Raw genomic sequence first — 18,600 nt, 5'->3', positions numbered from 1 at the left:
ACTATCATATTTCATTACTAAAGACATATACTGACCTTACTAGCATTCTCATTTTGTTTTCTCAGGTTATCATTTTCATTCTGAAGCTGTTTTGCATCTAACATGGGAAGGCGAATTCCGTCTTCAAGGCATCTTTCTACTTTTTGCTGCAAACTGTTTTAGAAAGACACAATTATATGAAGAAAATAAGCTCTCTGTGCTGATTTTGGTAGATGAACGAAGTCTCTTCTTAGAGTCTATAATATTTTTTAAGCAAGCAATAATCAAGGCCTACAGACAACAGATGACTAAGTTTGAGTACCTATATTTCATACAAATAAGAAATATAACACAGGCAGATTATCTTTTCAGAAATAGCAAATACGAGACCAGAGTCAAGAGTTGCTTAGTATGTGCCAACATTAGGCCCTGGTGAAGTCCTTCATGACCCTAATCTGAGCTCTGCAATCTAAGCCATGTTCTTTCCCTCTCCCCCAAAGGAGAGTTCCTTGATTAAGATGATTATGGTAGGGAGCCTAAGAATACGGATACATGTCTTTTGCCCTGCATTTTGAGTTCAGCAAAAGTTTGTTTGTAAAGATAATTGTTGACTAAATCAGCAGAATTACACTTCTCCTTCATTAATATGAGGAACAATCTAGTTCCTTTTTACAGTAATCTGCATTTCTATCAATAACCTTTCTTATTTTCTTCAGCATTTTTACTACCTCCTTTTTGAACTTGGGATCTAGTAGACGAGAGGTCAGTTTCATTCTTTATTCTTTCAGGGAATTCTCTTGATCTTTTCATTGGGAGTGGTTCCTCTGCTTCTTCATTTTACTTATATTTCTCTGACTGTATGAGTTTAGAAGAAACAGTTACCTAGTGGTCCTGAAGGGCTTTTTTTGTGGGAGCATCCCTGTATAGCCTGCGTGCGCCTAACGTTTTTGATGCGAGGGCTGTTTTTAGGATGGATGCCCTGCCACGTCTTTCCTCAGTGTGCACTGCCCTAATGGGTGTGATTGGCGTTGTGGTGACCAGAGTTTGCACTGGATGCTGAGTGGGGCCTCCTCTTTGAAAAGCAACAATCCGATATATTTATTCCTTGACCTAACAGTTTCTTATGCTATGCTTTTAGCATAAGAGTTTAAAAGCCTGAGTTTATGATTGTAATGCCCTATAAAACAGAACAAACGCATTACCTCTTTTCATTTTGTCATAAGATTAAAGAAAAAGATATGTGGTTGAGTTAATGGAGGTCAGGAAGCTGTTTTGAGACTAGAGAATAGGATATAAGATGTGGAGTAATAAAAAGAAATTAAAGACCAAGAAAGCAGAAAACAGGAGAAAAATAAAGGTAGAGTCAAAGGTATATGGATTTTTTTTGGAGCTGAGATTAGAAACACAGAAGACTGAATTGTCCCAGAAATCAGAGGTTTTCTGCACTGAAATCTAAGGAAAAAAAAGTAGACCAGGCATATTTAAGACTTTGAAAATAGCAGTAAAGCAATATTAACATGGAATTATCGGGAGGATTTTGACTAAAAAAGTGAGTTACATTGAGTTATATATAATTGATAGAAGCATAAAGAGTGCCTTTATTAAATTTAGTTTTTTGCTGCTTCATTGTCTTCTTCTTCAGGATAGTGTTATCTACTTATAGTTGATAATTTATTAAGGTTTTTTAAGTTCTACAAAACAGTGCACATGTAGATGCATATATAGCATAGTTTTCTAGGTTTTTCATGAATCCAACATTAATTTTCCAGCTTAAATACATTAACAAAATATACTAACAAATAATATTCACTGCAGTTCTAACTGTATTAAATTCGAAGAGACCTGTGAGGCAAGAGATATGTGAGTAAACTCGGAAGGTGCATGGCAAACGGCCGCATCTGTTACTCTGCAGTCAGGTGAAATGGGAGCCAATTAATTCACTTTGACATGTCCCATTAAGGAGTGCAGTCCGGCTGCCCCTCTTTTTGTTACTTAGAATTTTTACTTATTCTTTGACAAAGCCATTAGATAAAGGGTTTGTGTTAATGCTTCCAGTTTTCAATTGATGTCTTTTTTTTTAGAAAACTATTCTCATCTAAAACCTACTCTTATCTAAAACCAAGATGTCAGTATGTTGCATCGCATTGTTAAATCACAACTGAGACAACCTGTTTCGATGACATAATACTTCTGGTTCTCAATAATACATCTTTAAGAGAAATAATAGAGTACTAATTATAAATTAACATATTTTAAGTGAAATGCTTTATGACAAATAAGGAATAACTTAAAAACAACATAAAAGAATTACTGAAGGTTTTCTTACCTCTGAACTGTAGTTACCAACTCCTTTTCTTTCTTTTTCTGGCATATTAGCTGTGCCTCATTTTCTTGACACTGTTTTTTGAACTCTTCAAGCCTTTTTTCCATTTCCATCAAAGTCTCTTGCAAATTCTTGTTTTTTTCTTCTAGAACTTGCAGCTAAAGAGAAATTTTTTAAAGTTCATGACACAAAGAATATTAAATATGTTCCTACTAGAAACTGATACTGGGTTCTCAAGAATTAATAGACTTATGGTTAAAATTACACTATCTTCATTTCATGGATAGCACTTAACACTTTACCTCTTCCTTTGTGTAAAGGGAGCTGAGAGAATGAGATTATGGAGAAGAGGAGAATAGGGTCAGAAATTTCTAGAAGACAGAGAAAAGTGAATGATCTCAATTTGGGGATATTTTTAAAATTTTAATTGTGACAAAATATACCTAACACAAGATTCACCATCCTAACCATTTTTAAGTGTACAGTTCAGTAGAGTTAAGTACATTCACATTGTTGTAAACTAATCACCAGAACTCTTTTCATCTTTCAAAACAAACTCTCTACCCATCTACCTCTCTGTCCATCTACCTCTCCCCTCAACCCCTGGCAATCACCCTTTGACCTTCTGTCTCTATGAATTTGACTACTTTAGGTATCTCATACCTATTTTTCTTTATCTTTAATCTATTTATCTTTTTTCTTTTTTTTAATTAAATGTCTCCTTTTCAATTCCTAAAATAATTACTGTAATCATTTTTTTTTCTTTTTTTTTCATTTTTTTAAAAATTTTATTTTATTTAATTTTTTATACAGCAGGTTCTTATTAGTTACCCATCTTATACATATGCCAATCCCAATACTTATCTTTGTGATTGGCTTATTTCACTTAGCAAAACGTCCACAGGTTCACCCATGTTGTAGCATGTGTCAGAAAGTCCTTCCTTTTTAAGGCTATATTGTGTGTATACATCACGGTTTGTTCATCCATTCACCCACTGATGGACACTTGAGGTACCGTTTGGCTATTGTAAATAATGCTGTTATGAACATGCATTGTGAATAAACACCTGCTTGAGACTCTGCTTTCAATTATTTTTAGCATATACCCAGAGGTGGAATTCGTGGAGCATATGGTAATTCTATTTTTAATATTTTTGAGGAACCATCATATGGTTTTCCATAGTGGCTACACCATATTACATTACCACCAACAGTGCCTGAGGGATTATAATTTCTCCACATCATCGCCAATGCTTGTTACTTTCTGTTTTTTAGACATTAGCCATCCTAATGGGTGTACTGTGGTATGAACACATGTTTTAAAATCTATAGTCCTCTCTGTTCCTGCTCAAGCTCCTGTGGGTCCTTCTTTAGTTCCTTCATGATATCACCCTCTGTTAGTTTTACAATTTATAAATTAATGTAAACAGAAATTGTATTATAGGTCTAGAGTCTACAGAATAATGATACTCCATGGATTAGATCAATGATTCTCAACTGGGAGTGATCTCCCTCCACTCACCCCAGCAGACATTTGGAAAAGTCTGCTGACATTTTTGGTTTAGGGGGAAGGGAAGAAGCAGCACTATTGGCAACCAGTAGGTGGAGGCCAGAAATGTTGTTAAGCATCCTTTAATGCACAGGACAGAATCCCACAACAAAAAATTACCTAACCTCAAATGTCAAGAGTCCTAAAACTGAAAGTCCCATGATTAGTAAGATTTTGAGAAAAGACTGAAGAGTAGGTTTAATGGATTTACAAATAAGGCTTCAAGAGGATAGGCCTCAGCAGAGTTAGTAGAAAGACTTTGGATGAGGTACTGCTAAGAAAGGAAAATGGCCAGAAGAGAAGTCAGAGGAGTGAATGGAGGTCATAGATTAAAGTATAAGAAGGAATTTATAGAAAGATTAAGAAGAATGATGAAAACAAAACAAGTATCTGGAAAGATGGTCAAAAAAAGGTCTTGTTAAGCCTTGGTGGATCCCACAGAATACTGGGAAAAGTCAGAACTGAGGTGCATGAGTGTGTGTGCATGCGGTGGGGTGTCACTGGTTTAGAAACTACCTTTTAGAGTAGAACAGTAAGTGAGAGAGTTAAGACAGGTTCATTAGGAAGGAAACCGCATATTAATTAAGAACAAGAAAGATCTATTCATGCTCAGATGAACAAAGTTTATAATTAAAGTTAATCCTAAAAACAGCAATTAAGCACACAGATTTAACTTACAATTAGCCAAATATACAACTAAAATTTTAAATGATAAAAATTTACAAAATGAATGAAAAATTATAAAAATGAAACGTCTAAAGAGTCAACTTAAAAAAGAATATGTTTCCCTCTCATTTAAAGATCAGAATTTTATTTCATGTTACCTGTAGACTCTGACTCTGTACATCATCAAGAGTTGGAAGATCAGCCAGATACTTTTCTAAGGTCTCAATTCTTCTCTGCTTTTCTTTATTCTGTTCAGATTCCTTCTGGCACTTCTTTTTCAGGCTACTGATGTATCTATCTCTGGTTTTAAGCTAAAGAAAAAGATTATGAAGCTTCAGTGGTTTTGTCAAAAAACAGTAATATAAAAGCGAACATTCTAATCTTAGGCATCACTGAATTCACCAACCGTTCCAGATATAGTTAACACCACTTCCAACTTAAGTATGATTTATCTTATTTCATAGATTCGAAGATTCACATTTTTTTCAAATTCTTGTATCACTGAAATCAAGAGTTTTGAAATTTTTATTTGATTTTACAATTGATGATATAAACTGCAGTCAGGCAGCAGTAATGATGTAGTTTTTATTGCCTGCACATGTGCAAATTTGGTCAAGGTTATTCATATCTTTGTCATTTCAACAGTATTATGTACATGTTGAAAGTGTGTTGAGTTTAAATCATATTTAAAATACCTTTGAAATATTACATTATAATTTGGCATTGAAAAATGTTATTGGGTACCCAGAAAGACAGTTTCAGGGAACAACTGAGAAATCAGTGAAGCAAGTATTCATCTCTGGAAGGATGACTTTAATTTCTTATTTATTGCAAAGTTATATGCAATGTTTTACGTGAATTAAGAAAGGAAGATATCTATAAGTAATTAAAGCTGTTTTGTTACTTACAGACTTACAAAGGAATCGCTTATCATGCACTAAAGCAAAGCAATCAAAGCCAAGGCACTCACCAAAATTACCAAATACTTAGGAACAAATAATGGGACTAGTGAGACTAATTCATACCTCAAGCAAGACTATTGTTAAGGCATTGTGTCAAACTGAACTTGTACTATATTCTCTTACTATACAAAATAAAGATGTGCCTTACCATTAATGTCACCTTAGGACTGATGAAATACACTAATTGAACACCTACTATGGAATACATACAATTCATGATCTTTAGTAAATCCCAATTTCTGTAGGTTGAACCTCAGACTTTTATGTGCTATTTTTTTTTCACCTTTCCACCTAAAACATACGATCTTTAAATTTTGTAGATATACTATCTCTAAAGCTCTTTCACAATCAAGATCAATTAAAAACAATGTACATACAAATAGTTGCCTAAAAAGTAAACTCCAGACTCACATTTACTTTAATTTACCAGTCTTCCAAACATTTAACATTCTTTCAGAAGCTTACAGGGTTCTAAAATATCTTTATAGCCTTTTCTCATATTCACCAGGGAAATAAGTACGAGTAATTAGTAGTATAATAGATTACTCTTTCAAATTTTATTAAAGCTAATGCTTGTCCACAATCCAGTTTCTTTCATGCCTTATCTAACTTATTTCAGGTCCAATGTATAAAAACTTTTATTAAAACAATTTCAATTGGAAAAACAAAACACAAAACAAATATACACTACCAAATGTAAAACCAATAGCTAGTGGGAAGCAGCCGCAGAGCACAGGGAGATCAGCTCAGTGCTTTGTGACCACTTAGAGGGGTAGGATAGGGAGGGTGGGAGGGAGGGAGACGCAAGAGGGAAGAGATATGGGGATGTATGTATATGTATAGCTGATTCACTTTGTTATAAAGCAGAAACTAACACACCATTGTAAAGCAATTATACTCCAATAAAGATGTTAAAAAAAAAAGCAAAAAAAACCCCAATTTCAATTGGAGAAACAAATGACATCGCATTTCATCTACTCATTCCATCAATAACGTTAGGATTCACTTAGGTCCTTGGGTAAGGAGCAACAACGGTAAAACAGACAAAACCTTTTATTTGGGCTTTCTTAGGACTAAAATCAAGTATGCTGGTGTGACAATTTAACTTTTGATCTATCAGAACTCACAGACTGTTGGCCCTAGCCGTGACCTGAAAGACCATATAATCCTGCTCTTGCCTTAGCACATGACCCTGTAAATTACAGAAGCAAACATAACTACCAGCCTATTTTTACTACATGCTCCCTAATTCACACTTAATTGTTTGTGTCTTAAATGTGACATAATTGTTTAAGTGACATAATTGTGTCCTCAAACAGCAGCCACTGGAATAAGTTAGTCGCGCTGTCTTCTATGCAAAGGTGTCCTAGGTGTCTTCTTTTCCTTCGGTCAATTCTCTTCTTTGCTATCATGTCAAGCTTGCTGCTCTTGATCACAAATCTCGGCCAACACTCTCCTCTTGGATACCATCTCTGTTATCTGTGGCCACAAGCTGATCACACATAATTACTGGCTCTTTTTTATTTTTTCCAGCCCTGCTCACTGATGAGAAGCTCTTTATTTTCTGTTTTTTTTAACTTCCAAGTTTTATGTTGTTGCAGATTAGCAGATCAACAGAGGTTACTGAATTCTGAACTCCAGTAATTACCTACAGGTAAATGAGGCACCACTAACAAATCTTTCCTATTCTAGTTATAAAAAGTTAAGTAAAATTTCAAGGAGGTATTATGCAATACTGAGATCATTCCTAGAAGGCAATTCCCCATTTCAGAAGAGGTTTACAAACAGATTTATTTTTCTTCATTTTAAATACAATTATTAGAACAAAATAGATTAGGGAGAAAATGTTTTCCACTAAAATTTTTATAAATTATTATTAGAACCAAGGCATCAGCTGGAGAGTTAAATTGTCTTGAATTTTACTTCTAGCTTTTCAACAACTTCTATCTACATGCAACTGGACAAATTACTTAACTTTTCTCAAAATTTCAGTAACCTCATTTTTAAAAAAATGGGGTACAGTATATACCTCATAGGGTTTCTGTGACACTAGGATTGAATAAGAAAATGCATTTAATGTACATTAACATACTATTTGGCACATAAAAGAAGTGTTCAACAAAGAGTAACTTCCCTTGTATTCTTACCACATTAAATGTTTTTCTGTCTTAGAATCAGTCTTGATCAGGGTTACTGAGACTAAATGTAGAAGGAAAACAATGCAATCTAATTTCATGTGGGCCCAGGGTGCTGTTTAGTTGATGCATTATCAATGAGTCTAATTTCCTAGCTTCTACACTCCCTTCAAGAACTCAGGTCATCTCCACGTCCTCTGACACAAAGTCTACCCTCTATACTAACCCCACTCCTCAAGGTCCACTGGTATAGACACGTCCATTCTTAATTGTCTCACTTCACAGAGAGGCTATTTCTCTTCTTTTCCAAGAGGAACTCTTCCACCTTGGCATCTGTTATCAACATTCTCCTATTTCTCCTTAGGAATTTGGTCCATCGTGCACCCATTCTGACATCTTCGATATCTCTAATTATTCTTTCCCTAGTCCTTTGTTTGGGTTATCTCATTCCCTTCTCTCCCTTTGTGGCAAAAATCACCTGAAAGCATTTGTTCATTCATTCATTCAATATGCCAGGGACCATGGCTGGTGCTACATATGCTACAGTGACACATTCAGATACATCCCTGCCTTCACAAAACTTACAGAGATATATAAAAAACATAGCAACATTCAAATTTGTGCTGAGAACAAAATGCTTTAAGCATGTATAAGAAGCGGTTGGAGGGAAAATATATCTAAGTTGAGACTTGATAAAATATTGATAAATAGGTGACTGGGGAGCAGGAAAAGAGAGCCAAGTATTCATCAGGCAAAGAGGACACTTATGTAAAGAACCTATACCAGAAACAAGTTCTGACCCGCTTAACAACTGTAAGACACTATACCAAGACACAGTGTACCAGAGGGAGACTGGTAGGGCCCAAGGCTATATAATTAGGCAGGCTCTTTCAGGTCATAGAAAATATTAAATTCTTATTTTAAAGACAATGAGATGGCATTAGTGGGTTTTAACCAAGTAAGAAAAATGACTGGATCTTCATTTTAAAAGGTTCATTCCTCCATACTATTAAGAATGGATATGCAAGGCTGTGGAGCACCTGGAACTCTCACTCATTGGTAGTGGAAGTGTTAAATGGTACACACACTTGGGAGGACTGGGGTAGTTTCTTATAAGTTAAACATCTACACTGTGAACCAAATGACCTAGAAATTCCACTATTAGGAATTTCTCCAAGAGAAATGAAAACTTATGTATACCAAATAAAGTCTAGTACAAGAATGTTCACAGCAGCCTTATTCATAATTTTCCCAAACTGCAAACAATCCAAATATCCACTAACAGGACAATAGATACATTGTGAGAGATCTATATAATGGAATGCAACTCAAGGATAGACAGGAACAGACTACTGATACGTGCAACAACGTAAATAAATCTCAAAGATATTAAGGGAAAGAAAACACACACAAAAGAACATATATGGTATGACTCCATTTATACAAAATCCAAGAAGACTCAGAACTAATCTACAGTGATAAAAAAGTGTTTCGGGGACCTCCCTGGTGGCGCAGTGGTTAGGAATCCATCTGCCAGTGCAGGGGACACAGGTTTGAGTGCTGGTCCGGGAAGATCCCACATGCCGCAGAGCAACTAAGCCTGTGTGCCACAACTACTGAGCCTGTGCTCTATAGCCCGCAAGCCACGACTACTGAGCCCACATGCCACAACTACTGAAGCCCGTGCGCCTAGAGCCCGTGCTCCGCAACAAGAGAAGCCACTGCAATGAGAAGCCCGCCCACCACAACGAAGAGTAGTCCCCATTCGCCGCAGCTAGAGAAAGCCCGCGTGCAGCAATGAAAACCCAATGCAGCCAAAAATAAATAAATAATAAATAAAATTTATTAAAAAAAAACAGTGTTTCAGGGAAGGGAAGAAGACTGACTAGAAAGAAGCACAAGGGAACTTCTTGGATAACTGAAATGTTTATGATCTCATTTTAGATAGTGGTTATATGGGTATACAGTTGACCTTTGAACAACGAGGGCGTTGGGTTGCTGACCCTCCATGCAGTATACAACTTACAGTCGGCCCTCTGTATCTGCTTTTTCCTCCACTATACCACATGTGTAGTATTTACTACTGAATAAAATCTATGTATAAGTGACCTGCACAGTTAAGCCATTCTGTTAAAGGGTCGACTGTATACTATTAGCAATATTCATAAAAACTGAACACCCAAGATCTGCACACTTGACTGTATGCAAATTATGCTTCAATCTTTAAAAGTATAATAAATAAAATACATAGAATTACAACAACAACAAAAGTGATTGAGGAGAACAGGGAGACAGGGCAAGGGTGAATTCAGAGACACCAATGAAGAGGCCATTACAAAAGCTTTGCCAAGAGCTAAGAACCTGGACTAGGCTGGTAGTGTTGGACAGGTTTTGTATAGATTTAGAAGACAGGCTTGATTAACTTAGTAGAGTTTCTAGCATGAGTAACTGAATACACAGCAATGAACATTGAAGAAAATGTTGTTTTATGTCGTTTGAGAATAGGGCAGTCAGAAGGCAAAATTAAGAACTGATTTTAGACATGAGAAGTCTGAAGTATTTTGAAGACATCCAATTAGGAGCTGTCTCATAGGTAGGTAACATATAAACTGATTTTATTAAGCAATAGACATGAAAAATAATAAAAGATGAGAAAAATTTAGATAAAACATAAAAATATATTTTAAAAACTGCCTCCACTGAATCTTCACAATTTTCACACAATCTTTTAATTAACAAGTTTCAGGTGAGAAAACATTTTAATCCCTCCCACTTATGTATGACCGATGGATATTTCCATAGCTCCCTCCAGATTGTGGTATTAGATAAAGCCCAAAAAATACACAAAAGAAACAAGAAACAGTACCTGTTTCAAGGTACTTTCAAGTTAGCCACAATAAAATACATCATATAGCTGAGAAAGAGAAACCATGTAAAATTTGTCAGTTTTTTGGAAGATAAAAATTTTAGCTCGTGTGTGTGTGTGTGTGTGTGTGTGTGTGTGTGTGTGTGTACTGACTCAAAAATGTCAATGAGCTCTCAATTAATAGCTCCAAACCTGCCTACAGAAATCATGGTGACGCCTCAAGATCACTTGAAGGGAAGGTTAGTTAATAGAATAATAAGCTGGGTATAACAAGAGAAATCTAAAACCAATTATGCAACTAAGTAGTAGCTTAAGGATCTATGCCTCTTCAATAAATCAGGGCTAGCTTGTATCCTTATCTTACTTGATCTTTAATGATACTAGAATGGAATGAGATGAAGTCTGTGAAAATACTGTAATAAAGACAGAAAGGTCAAATAAATGGACAGATGTATTGTGTATATAGAGGTATCTGGCTTTCAGCTACTTATTCTGAATCAAGGGCTTCAGCTTAAATAACGTGAAGTCATGTGCTTCTGAAAGAAGGACCACTTTCAGTTCATTCACCAATCCTTCATATCCCACATTACAAAGACACAGGGCCCCAAATGGAAAAGGAGAACAGTTATTGGTGTCACATCTCAGTGTAGACAACTAACTTTAAAAAAAGCTTTACTATTACTTAGAAAGACATAATATAGTACACAGTGGTATTTTTATCTCTCAAAAAAAAAATGCCTGGATTTTTGTAGATAGCACAGGGTTTCTCAAAAGTTACTGTAAAACTAATCACTTCAATGTAAATAAAACCTGGTATGACACCTGGCATACAATAGATGACAAAAAAATCATATGTTGAAGGAATGCCCTTGACCCAATTCAACTTTATTAAAAATACCTACCTTTTCCTCCAGTTTCTTCTTCTCTTCACTAAATTGGCTTATCCTTTGCTTTAGAAACTGATTGAGCTGTAAAACCTCTTTCTCAGTAGATGCAAGCTTTTGCTCAAGCTCCTCTTGCTGGGAATGGGATGTTGACTGGTCTGAAAATGGAGTCTGGAGGGAAGTATTGTCATATTGTGGCTATTCAGAAAGAAAAAAAAACATAGGTAAGACTTTAAACGTTTACCTGTCTTGAATAAATGGAAAGAAATTAGAAATGAGGTACCTACAGTACAAAGAGCACAAATAGCCTTTAATGACAGACCTTGGCATAAATCCCAGCTCTCCTGCTTCCTAGTTATGTGTCATGATCAATTCAAATTGCTTACCATCAACAAGTTATGTAAAGTCCCTAGCACACAGCAGAAGCTTATTAAAAAGCAGTTATTATTTGGTTAAAAAGTATCAGAGTATAAAAAGTACATTATAAAGAAGTGAAATCTCAGGGGAAATAAATAAAAACTAAAGAAATATTTCCTCACAGGTGATCATTTCTTAGCTAATATTAAACTCAGTAAGTATTAATAGAGTGTTTCCCCTAACTAGAAACTAAGGTCCATGAAATCAGGAATTTCTGTCCATCTTAGTTGCTCTTATATCCCTATTTCATAGAGCAGTGGCTGGCACAAAATAAATGTTAAAAAATAATTGCTTAATGAATAAATGTATTATTCTTTTCATGAGCAAGGCTTTGAAGGAGAGTCAGACAAAATCTCTTCCCTCCCCTTCCCCCTGCAGCATTACAACCTGGAAGAGGAGGGCAGGAAATACAAATATTTCCTCAAACAAATTAGAATGTGATAAGAATGTGATACCAACAAAGTAATGTGAAAATAAAGAAACAGATTACTTTTCTATTTACTAAGCACATGTTAGGCATTGTGTACTGGGGAGTCAACAGTTAATAAAACAAGGTCCCACCAGTTTAATAAAGTGTCACACACAAAAAGACAACAAAAACTGCCTAAGTGCTAAGATAGCTGTATGTGTAGTAGCTATAGAATGGCTTTATAGAAGTGAACTTGAACTAGGCCTTGAAGAACTCATACTTTTTCAAAAGGTAGAGATGCAATTCAAAAATTATATACACGGTATGGTACTGGCACAAAAACAGACACATAAATCAGTGGCACAGAATAGAGAGCCCAGAAAAGAACCCATACTTATATGGTCACTTAATCTACGACATAGGAGGCAAGAATATACAACAGGGGAAGAAACAGCTTCTTCAATACATGGTGCTGGGAACACTGGACAGCTACATGCAAAAGAATCAAACTGGATGCTTTCTCACACCATATAAAAAATAAACTCAAAATGGATTAAAGACTTAAAATGTAAGACCTGAAATCATAAAACTCCTAGAAGAAAACACAGGCAGTACACTCTTTGATATCAGTTTTGGCAATTTTGGGGGGATTATGTCTCCCCAGCAAGGACAACAAAAGCAAAAATAAACAAATGGGACTAAATCAAACTAAAACGCCTTTGCACTATGAAGGAAACTATCAACAACAAAAAGGCCACCTACTGAATGAGAGACGATAATGGCAAATGATTTATCTGATAAGGGGTTAATATCCAATATATACGAAGGACTCATACAATTCAACATCAAAAAAAATTAAAAAATGGACAGAGGACCTGAAAAAACATTTTTTCAAAGAAGACATACAGATGGCCAACAGGCACATGAAAAGATGCTCAACATCACTAATCGTAGGGGAAATGCAAATCAAAACCACAGTGAGATACAACCTCACACCTGTCAGAATGGCTATCATCAGAAAGACAACAAATAACAATAAAGTGTTGGCCAGGATGCAGAGAAAAAGAACCCTCGTGCGCTGTTAGTGGGAATGCAAACTGGTGCAGCCGCTATAGAAAACAGTAGGTCAATTTCTCAAAAAATTAGAAATAGAACTATTATATGATCAAGCAATTCCACTCCTGGGTATTTATCTGAAGAAAACAAAAACACTTAATTTGAAAAGATATATGCAACCCTATGTTCACTGCAGCAGTGAACAACAGCCAAGCTATGGAAGCAACCTCAGTGCCTATGGATAGATGAATGTATAAAGAAGAGGTGATATCTGTATCTATCTGTCTATCTATCCTTCCAACAGAATATTACTCAGCTATAATATAAGATGAAATCTTGCTATTTGCGACAATATGGATGGACCTAGAGGGTATTATTATGCTAAGTGAAGTTAAGTCAGACAGAGAAAGACAAATACCATATGATTTTGCTTATACACGGAATTTAAAAAACAAAACAAATGAACAAACATAACAAAACAGAAATAGTCATAGATACAGAGATGAGGGAGATGAAGAGGTACAAACTTCTAGTTACAAAATCAATGAGTCACAGGTATGAAATGTGCAGTGTGGGGAACATGGTCAATAATACTGGAATATCTTTGTATGGTGACAGGAGGTAACGAGACTTAGTGTGGTGGTCATTCTGTCATGTATAGAAATACTGAATCAATATGTTGTGCACCAGGAACTAACATAATATTGTAGGTCAATTACACTTCAAAAACAAACAAACTCATAGAAAAAAAGAGATCAGATCTGTGGTTACCAGAGGCAGGGGTGGGGGAAGGGGAAGTGGATGAAGGGGGTCAAAAGGTACAAACCTCCAGTACTAGGAATGTAACGGACAACATGATAAACATAATTAACACTGCTGTATGTTATATATGAAAGTTGTTAAGAAAGTGAATCCTAAGAATTCTCATCACAAGGAAAAAATACGTTTTTTTCTTTTTCTTTTATTCTGTATTTGTATGAGATGGTGGATGTTCACTAAACTTACTGTGGTAATCATTTCATGATGCATGAAGGTCAAATCATTATGCTATACACCTTAAATTTATACAGTGCTGTATGTCAATTATATCTCCATAAAACTGGAAGGAAAAAAATTTTGATTATATAAACAGCATTCATCATGTGCATCTTATTTCAAAGATAACCGACACAGGCACTGCCCTTTACAAACTCAAATTCTAATCAGAAGCATAAGAGAAACCCTTAGATAATTATATACAGGATACAATATAGTATGGCAGCCAAAGAAAAGCCATCTTCAGTACAAAGTGTTGGAAGGTGGGAGGATAAATGAAAAGGGCACGGGGAGAATGAGGGAAAAGGCTTTACTGGAAAGGTGGCTTTTGGAACAGACTTTGAAAATAAGGAGGATTCTGGCAGGAACAGAGAAAGGAAGAAAAGCATTCCAGAAAGAACATTTTAAAAAGGTAAAAGACGGAATATATGCACAGAGTACCCATAAAGTTTAGGTTACAAGAGGGGGGAATATAAGAGAAAATTAAAACATCTACGTGAGACCATACTTTAGAATCACAAGGTTCAGAATTCAACCTTAATGCATAGGAAATGGGAATCCGGTGATGGTTCTAGAACAAGAAAGTAACATGTTTAAGAAGTCTGTGAACTCTGTTTTGTAAATCTCTGTATTCCTTAGCACTTACCATAGTGTAAACTACCATAGTGTAAACTCTTAGTAACTTTAGATTAAAGGGAAAAGAAAAGAAGAAAAAGGACAAGAGAGAACTATAACAATTGGAAGTAATGAACAAGATGAATTAAAGGATATGGTGAATGGATATGAATATATCACTTTAAGAAATTATCCTAACCTATTTAGCTGAAAAAACCAAGGAGCTGAACAAGAATACTGAGAACAGAAGGAAGAAACTCTGGAAGCAGAAATGAGAGGATTTAGAGAAACTTATTTTTTAAGGTGTGAATGGACAAGAAATGTTAAAGATAACTAAAGGTTCGAAATTCTAAGTAACAGCGAAGATCATATTCTGAGCAGAGGTAAGTAGGTCATGTGGGAGAACAGGTTTAAGCAAACGTACTTAATTACAATTAGAGCCTATTGATATTAAGATGACAGTTAATATCAATTTAATATTAAGATACAAATATATATGAACATCAGGCAAAGAGATGGGTCTAGAACCCAGAAAAATGGCCAGGATAGGCTAGGAAACTGTAAAAAAGTGAATACAGATTTACAATTTCCCGTCAGGCATATAATGAGCTCAGAAATTGCCAACCTGTTTTACCGACAAGTGAAAAGCTGAACAAACTGAAAAATCAACAACTCTTCTTAGATCTGTCAGAGAAGTGAGGTTATCGGGCAAACTGCAACCCCCAAAATTGGAGAAACAGGCAAATAAAGAAAATCACACTTACTGGAACAGAATTATCCATGGGAACCAGTGCTGAAGTAGGAAAACCAGAACTGTAATTGATGCATTTGTTGGAGGCTCAAAGTGAAGGTCTGAGAGTCAAAATCTCCAGGGGCACCCAGTCATAGGGGACGCCCAATATTCTTGAATTATACCCCTAGAAGCTCTACCAGGTCCTCACAATGAATCCATTTGTGCTTCCAGCAGAGGGAGGAGAAGAGAAACCATTCTGAAATGCCAGAGCTCTATGTTCTCCTTAACAAGGCCTGTCCTCAGGAGAAACTACTTTACCAGAGACTAACCTACCTAGAAGGGAACTAACACACCTAGAAGGAAAAAATCCCAAACCAGCTCCCTCTAGCCTTCCACATGGGGGAAGGGTTAATATCCAACTCAGTTGCCTCTAGCCATCCTGTCCTACCTAAGGGTGGGAAAGAAAAAACTAAGAAGCACTGGTGAAGTTCACAGTCCAGGAGCACAGGCTCATGAAAAGACTAAGTCAGAGGGCCAGAGAATGCTTCCCCTGCCCCACACCCTACCATGACATTACTAAAGGCCTACTTACCACACTTCCTTTTATCAGTACATCTGGAGAGACTGAACAAGCATCAGAACTAGAGTCAGATATGTCACAGATGTTGGAATTATCAGGACAGACATTTTTAAAAATGTCTATGATTAATATGCTTAAGGGCTTTACTGCTGAAGTAGAAAACATTCAAGAACAGATGGATAATATAAGAACAGAGCCGGAAAGACTATAAAAGAAACTCTAGAAACAAAAAACACTGAAACAGAAACGAAGAATGTCTTTGATGTGGTTATCAGTAGACTGGACCTGGAGCAGGAACCAATCTGAGCTTGAGGATATGACAGCAGAAACTTCTAAAACTTAAGAGCAAAGAGGAAAAAGATTGGAAAAAATAGAAGAGAATATCCAAGAGTTGTGAGATAACTACAAAACTTGTAATATACATCTTATGGGAACACCACAAGGAAAAGAGAGAAAGAAAACAGCAATATTTTAAACAAGATGATTTGAGAATTTCCCCAAAAGGTCACATACCACACCTCAGATCCAGGAAGCTCACAGAACACCAAGCAGAATAAATGCCTCCAAACTACACTTAAGCATATCATATTTAAATTTTTGAAAATCAAAGATTAAAAAAATTGTGAAAGAAACCAGAGGAGAAAATACCTTACCTATAGACAGGAAAAGATAAGAGCTTTATACAACTTCTCAGAAACCATGCAAGCAAAAAGAGAGTGGAGTGAAATATATGAAAGTCAGGCACTTTCTTTCCTATATAACAGCAATGAACGAGTGTAATTTGAAACTAAAAACATTACCATTTACATTAGCACCCTCAAAAACATAATAGTATAAATCTAACAAAATGTGTATATACAAGATCTATGCAAGGAATACTACAAAACTCTGATCAAAGATATCAAAGAAGGACAAAATAAATGAAGAGATATTCCCTGTTCATGGACAGACTCAGTATGGTCAAGATGTCAAGTTCTTCCAAACTTGATCTATAGATTCGATGCAATTTCAATAAAAATTCCAGCAAGTTATTTTGTGGATAGTGACAAGCTGATTCTAAAGTTTATATGGAAAAACAAAAGCTCCAAAATGGCCAACATAATACTTAAGGAGATGAACCAACCAAGATGGAGGGCTGACACCCTGACTTCAAGACTTACAGTAAAGCTACAGTAATCAAGAATGTGTGGTATTGGGGAAAGAACAAACAAAGAGGTCAATGGAACAGAATGCAGAGCCCAGAAATAGATCCACACGAATACAGTCAACCAATCTAATGACAAAAGAACAAAGGCAGTACAATGGAGCAAAAACAGTCTTTTCAACAAATGATACTAGAACAACTGAACATCCACATGCAAAAAAAAAAAACAAAAAAATATTCTAGACACAGACCTCACACCCTCCACAAAAATGAACTAGAGATTGGTTCAAGATGGCGGAGAAGGACGTGCTCTCTCTCTTGTGAGAGCACCAGACTCACAACTAACTGCTGAACAATCATCTACAGGAGGACACTGGAACTCACCAAAAAAGATAGCCCACATTCAAAGACAAGGGAGAAGCCACAATGAGACGGTAGGAGGGGCGCAATCACAGTAAAATCAAATCCCACAACTGCTGGGTAGGTGACTCACAAACTGGAGAACATTATACCACAGAAGTCTGCCCACTGGAGTGAAGGTTCTGAGCCTGACGTCAGGCTTCCCAACCTGGGGGTCCGGCAATGGAAGGAGGAATTACTAGAGAATCAGACTTTGAAGGCTAGCGGGATTTGATTACAGGACTTCGACAAGACTGGGGGAAACAGAGACTCCACTCTTGGAGGGCACACACAAAGTAGTGTGCGCATCGGGACCCAGGGGAAGGAGCAGTGACCCCATAGGAGACTGACCCAGACCTATGTGCTAATGTTGGAGGGTCTCCCGCAGAGGCGGGGGGGGGGGGGTCTCGGAAGTACTCCTTGGCATTAGCCCTCCCAGAGTCGGCCATTAGTCCCACCAAAGAGCCCAGTAGGGCTCCAGTGTTGGGTCGCCTCAGGCCAAACCACCACCAGGGAGGGAACCCAGCCCCACCCATCAGCACACAAGTGGATTAAAGTTTTACTTAGCTCTGCCCACCAGAGCAACAGGCAGCTCTACCAACCACCAGTCCCTCCTATCAGGAAACTTGCACAAGCCTCTTAGATAGCCTCATCCACCAGAGGGCAGACAGCAGAAGCAAGAAGAACTACAAGCCTGCAGCCTGTGCAACAAAAACCACATTCACAGAAAGACAGACAAGAGGAAAAGGCAGAGGGCTATGTCCCAGATGAAGGAACAAGATAAAACTCCAAAAAACAACTAAAGAAGTGGAGATAGGCAACGTTCCAGAAAAAGAATTCAGAATAAT

General features: G+C 36.6%; 1 protein-coding gene across 1 annotated transcript in view; it reads right to left on the bottom strand.

Moving 5' to 3' along the window:
* CEP85L (centrosomal protein 85L) overlaps positions 1-18,600 on the bottom strand; it is a 151,760-nt gene that overhangs the window by 23,934 nt on the left and 109,226 nt on the right. Inside the window, exons 6-9 of the mRNA XM_082855459.1 lie at positions 11,383-11,562; positions 4,676-4,828; positions 2,306-2,460; positions 36-153 (exon numbers count right to left, since the gene is read on the bottom strand). Coding sequence (XP_082711585.1) covers positions 36-153; positions 2,306-2,460; positions 4,676-4,828; positions 11,383-11,562 — 606 coding nt within the window. The remainder of the gene's footprint in view (positions 1-35; positions 154-2,305; positions 2,461-4,675; positions 4,829-11,382; positions 11,563-18,600) is intronic.

Source organism: Leucopleurus acutus (genome assembly GCF_964270905.1).
Source record: "Leucopleurus acutus genome assembly, chromosome: 15".
In the NCBI taxonomy this organism is placed as follows: Eukaryota; Metazoa; Chordata; class Mammalia; order Artiodactyla; family Delphinidae; genus Leucopleurus; species Leucopleurus acutus.
Note: the sequence above shows the minus strand (reverse complement) of the source record. Positions and strands in the feature narration are given on the sequence as shown.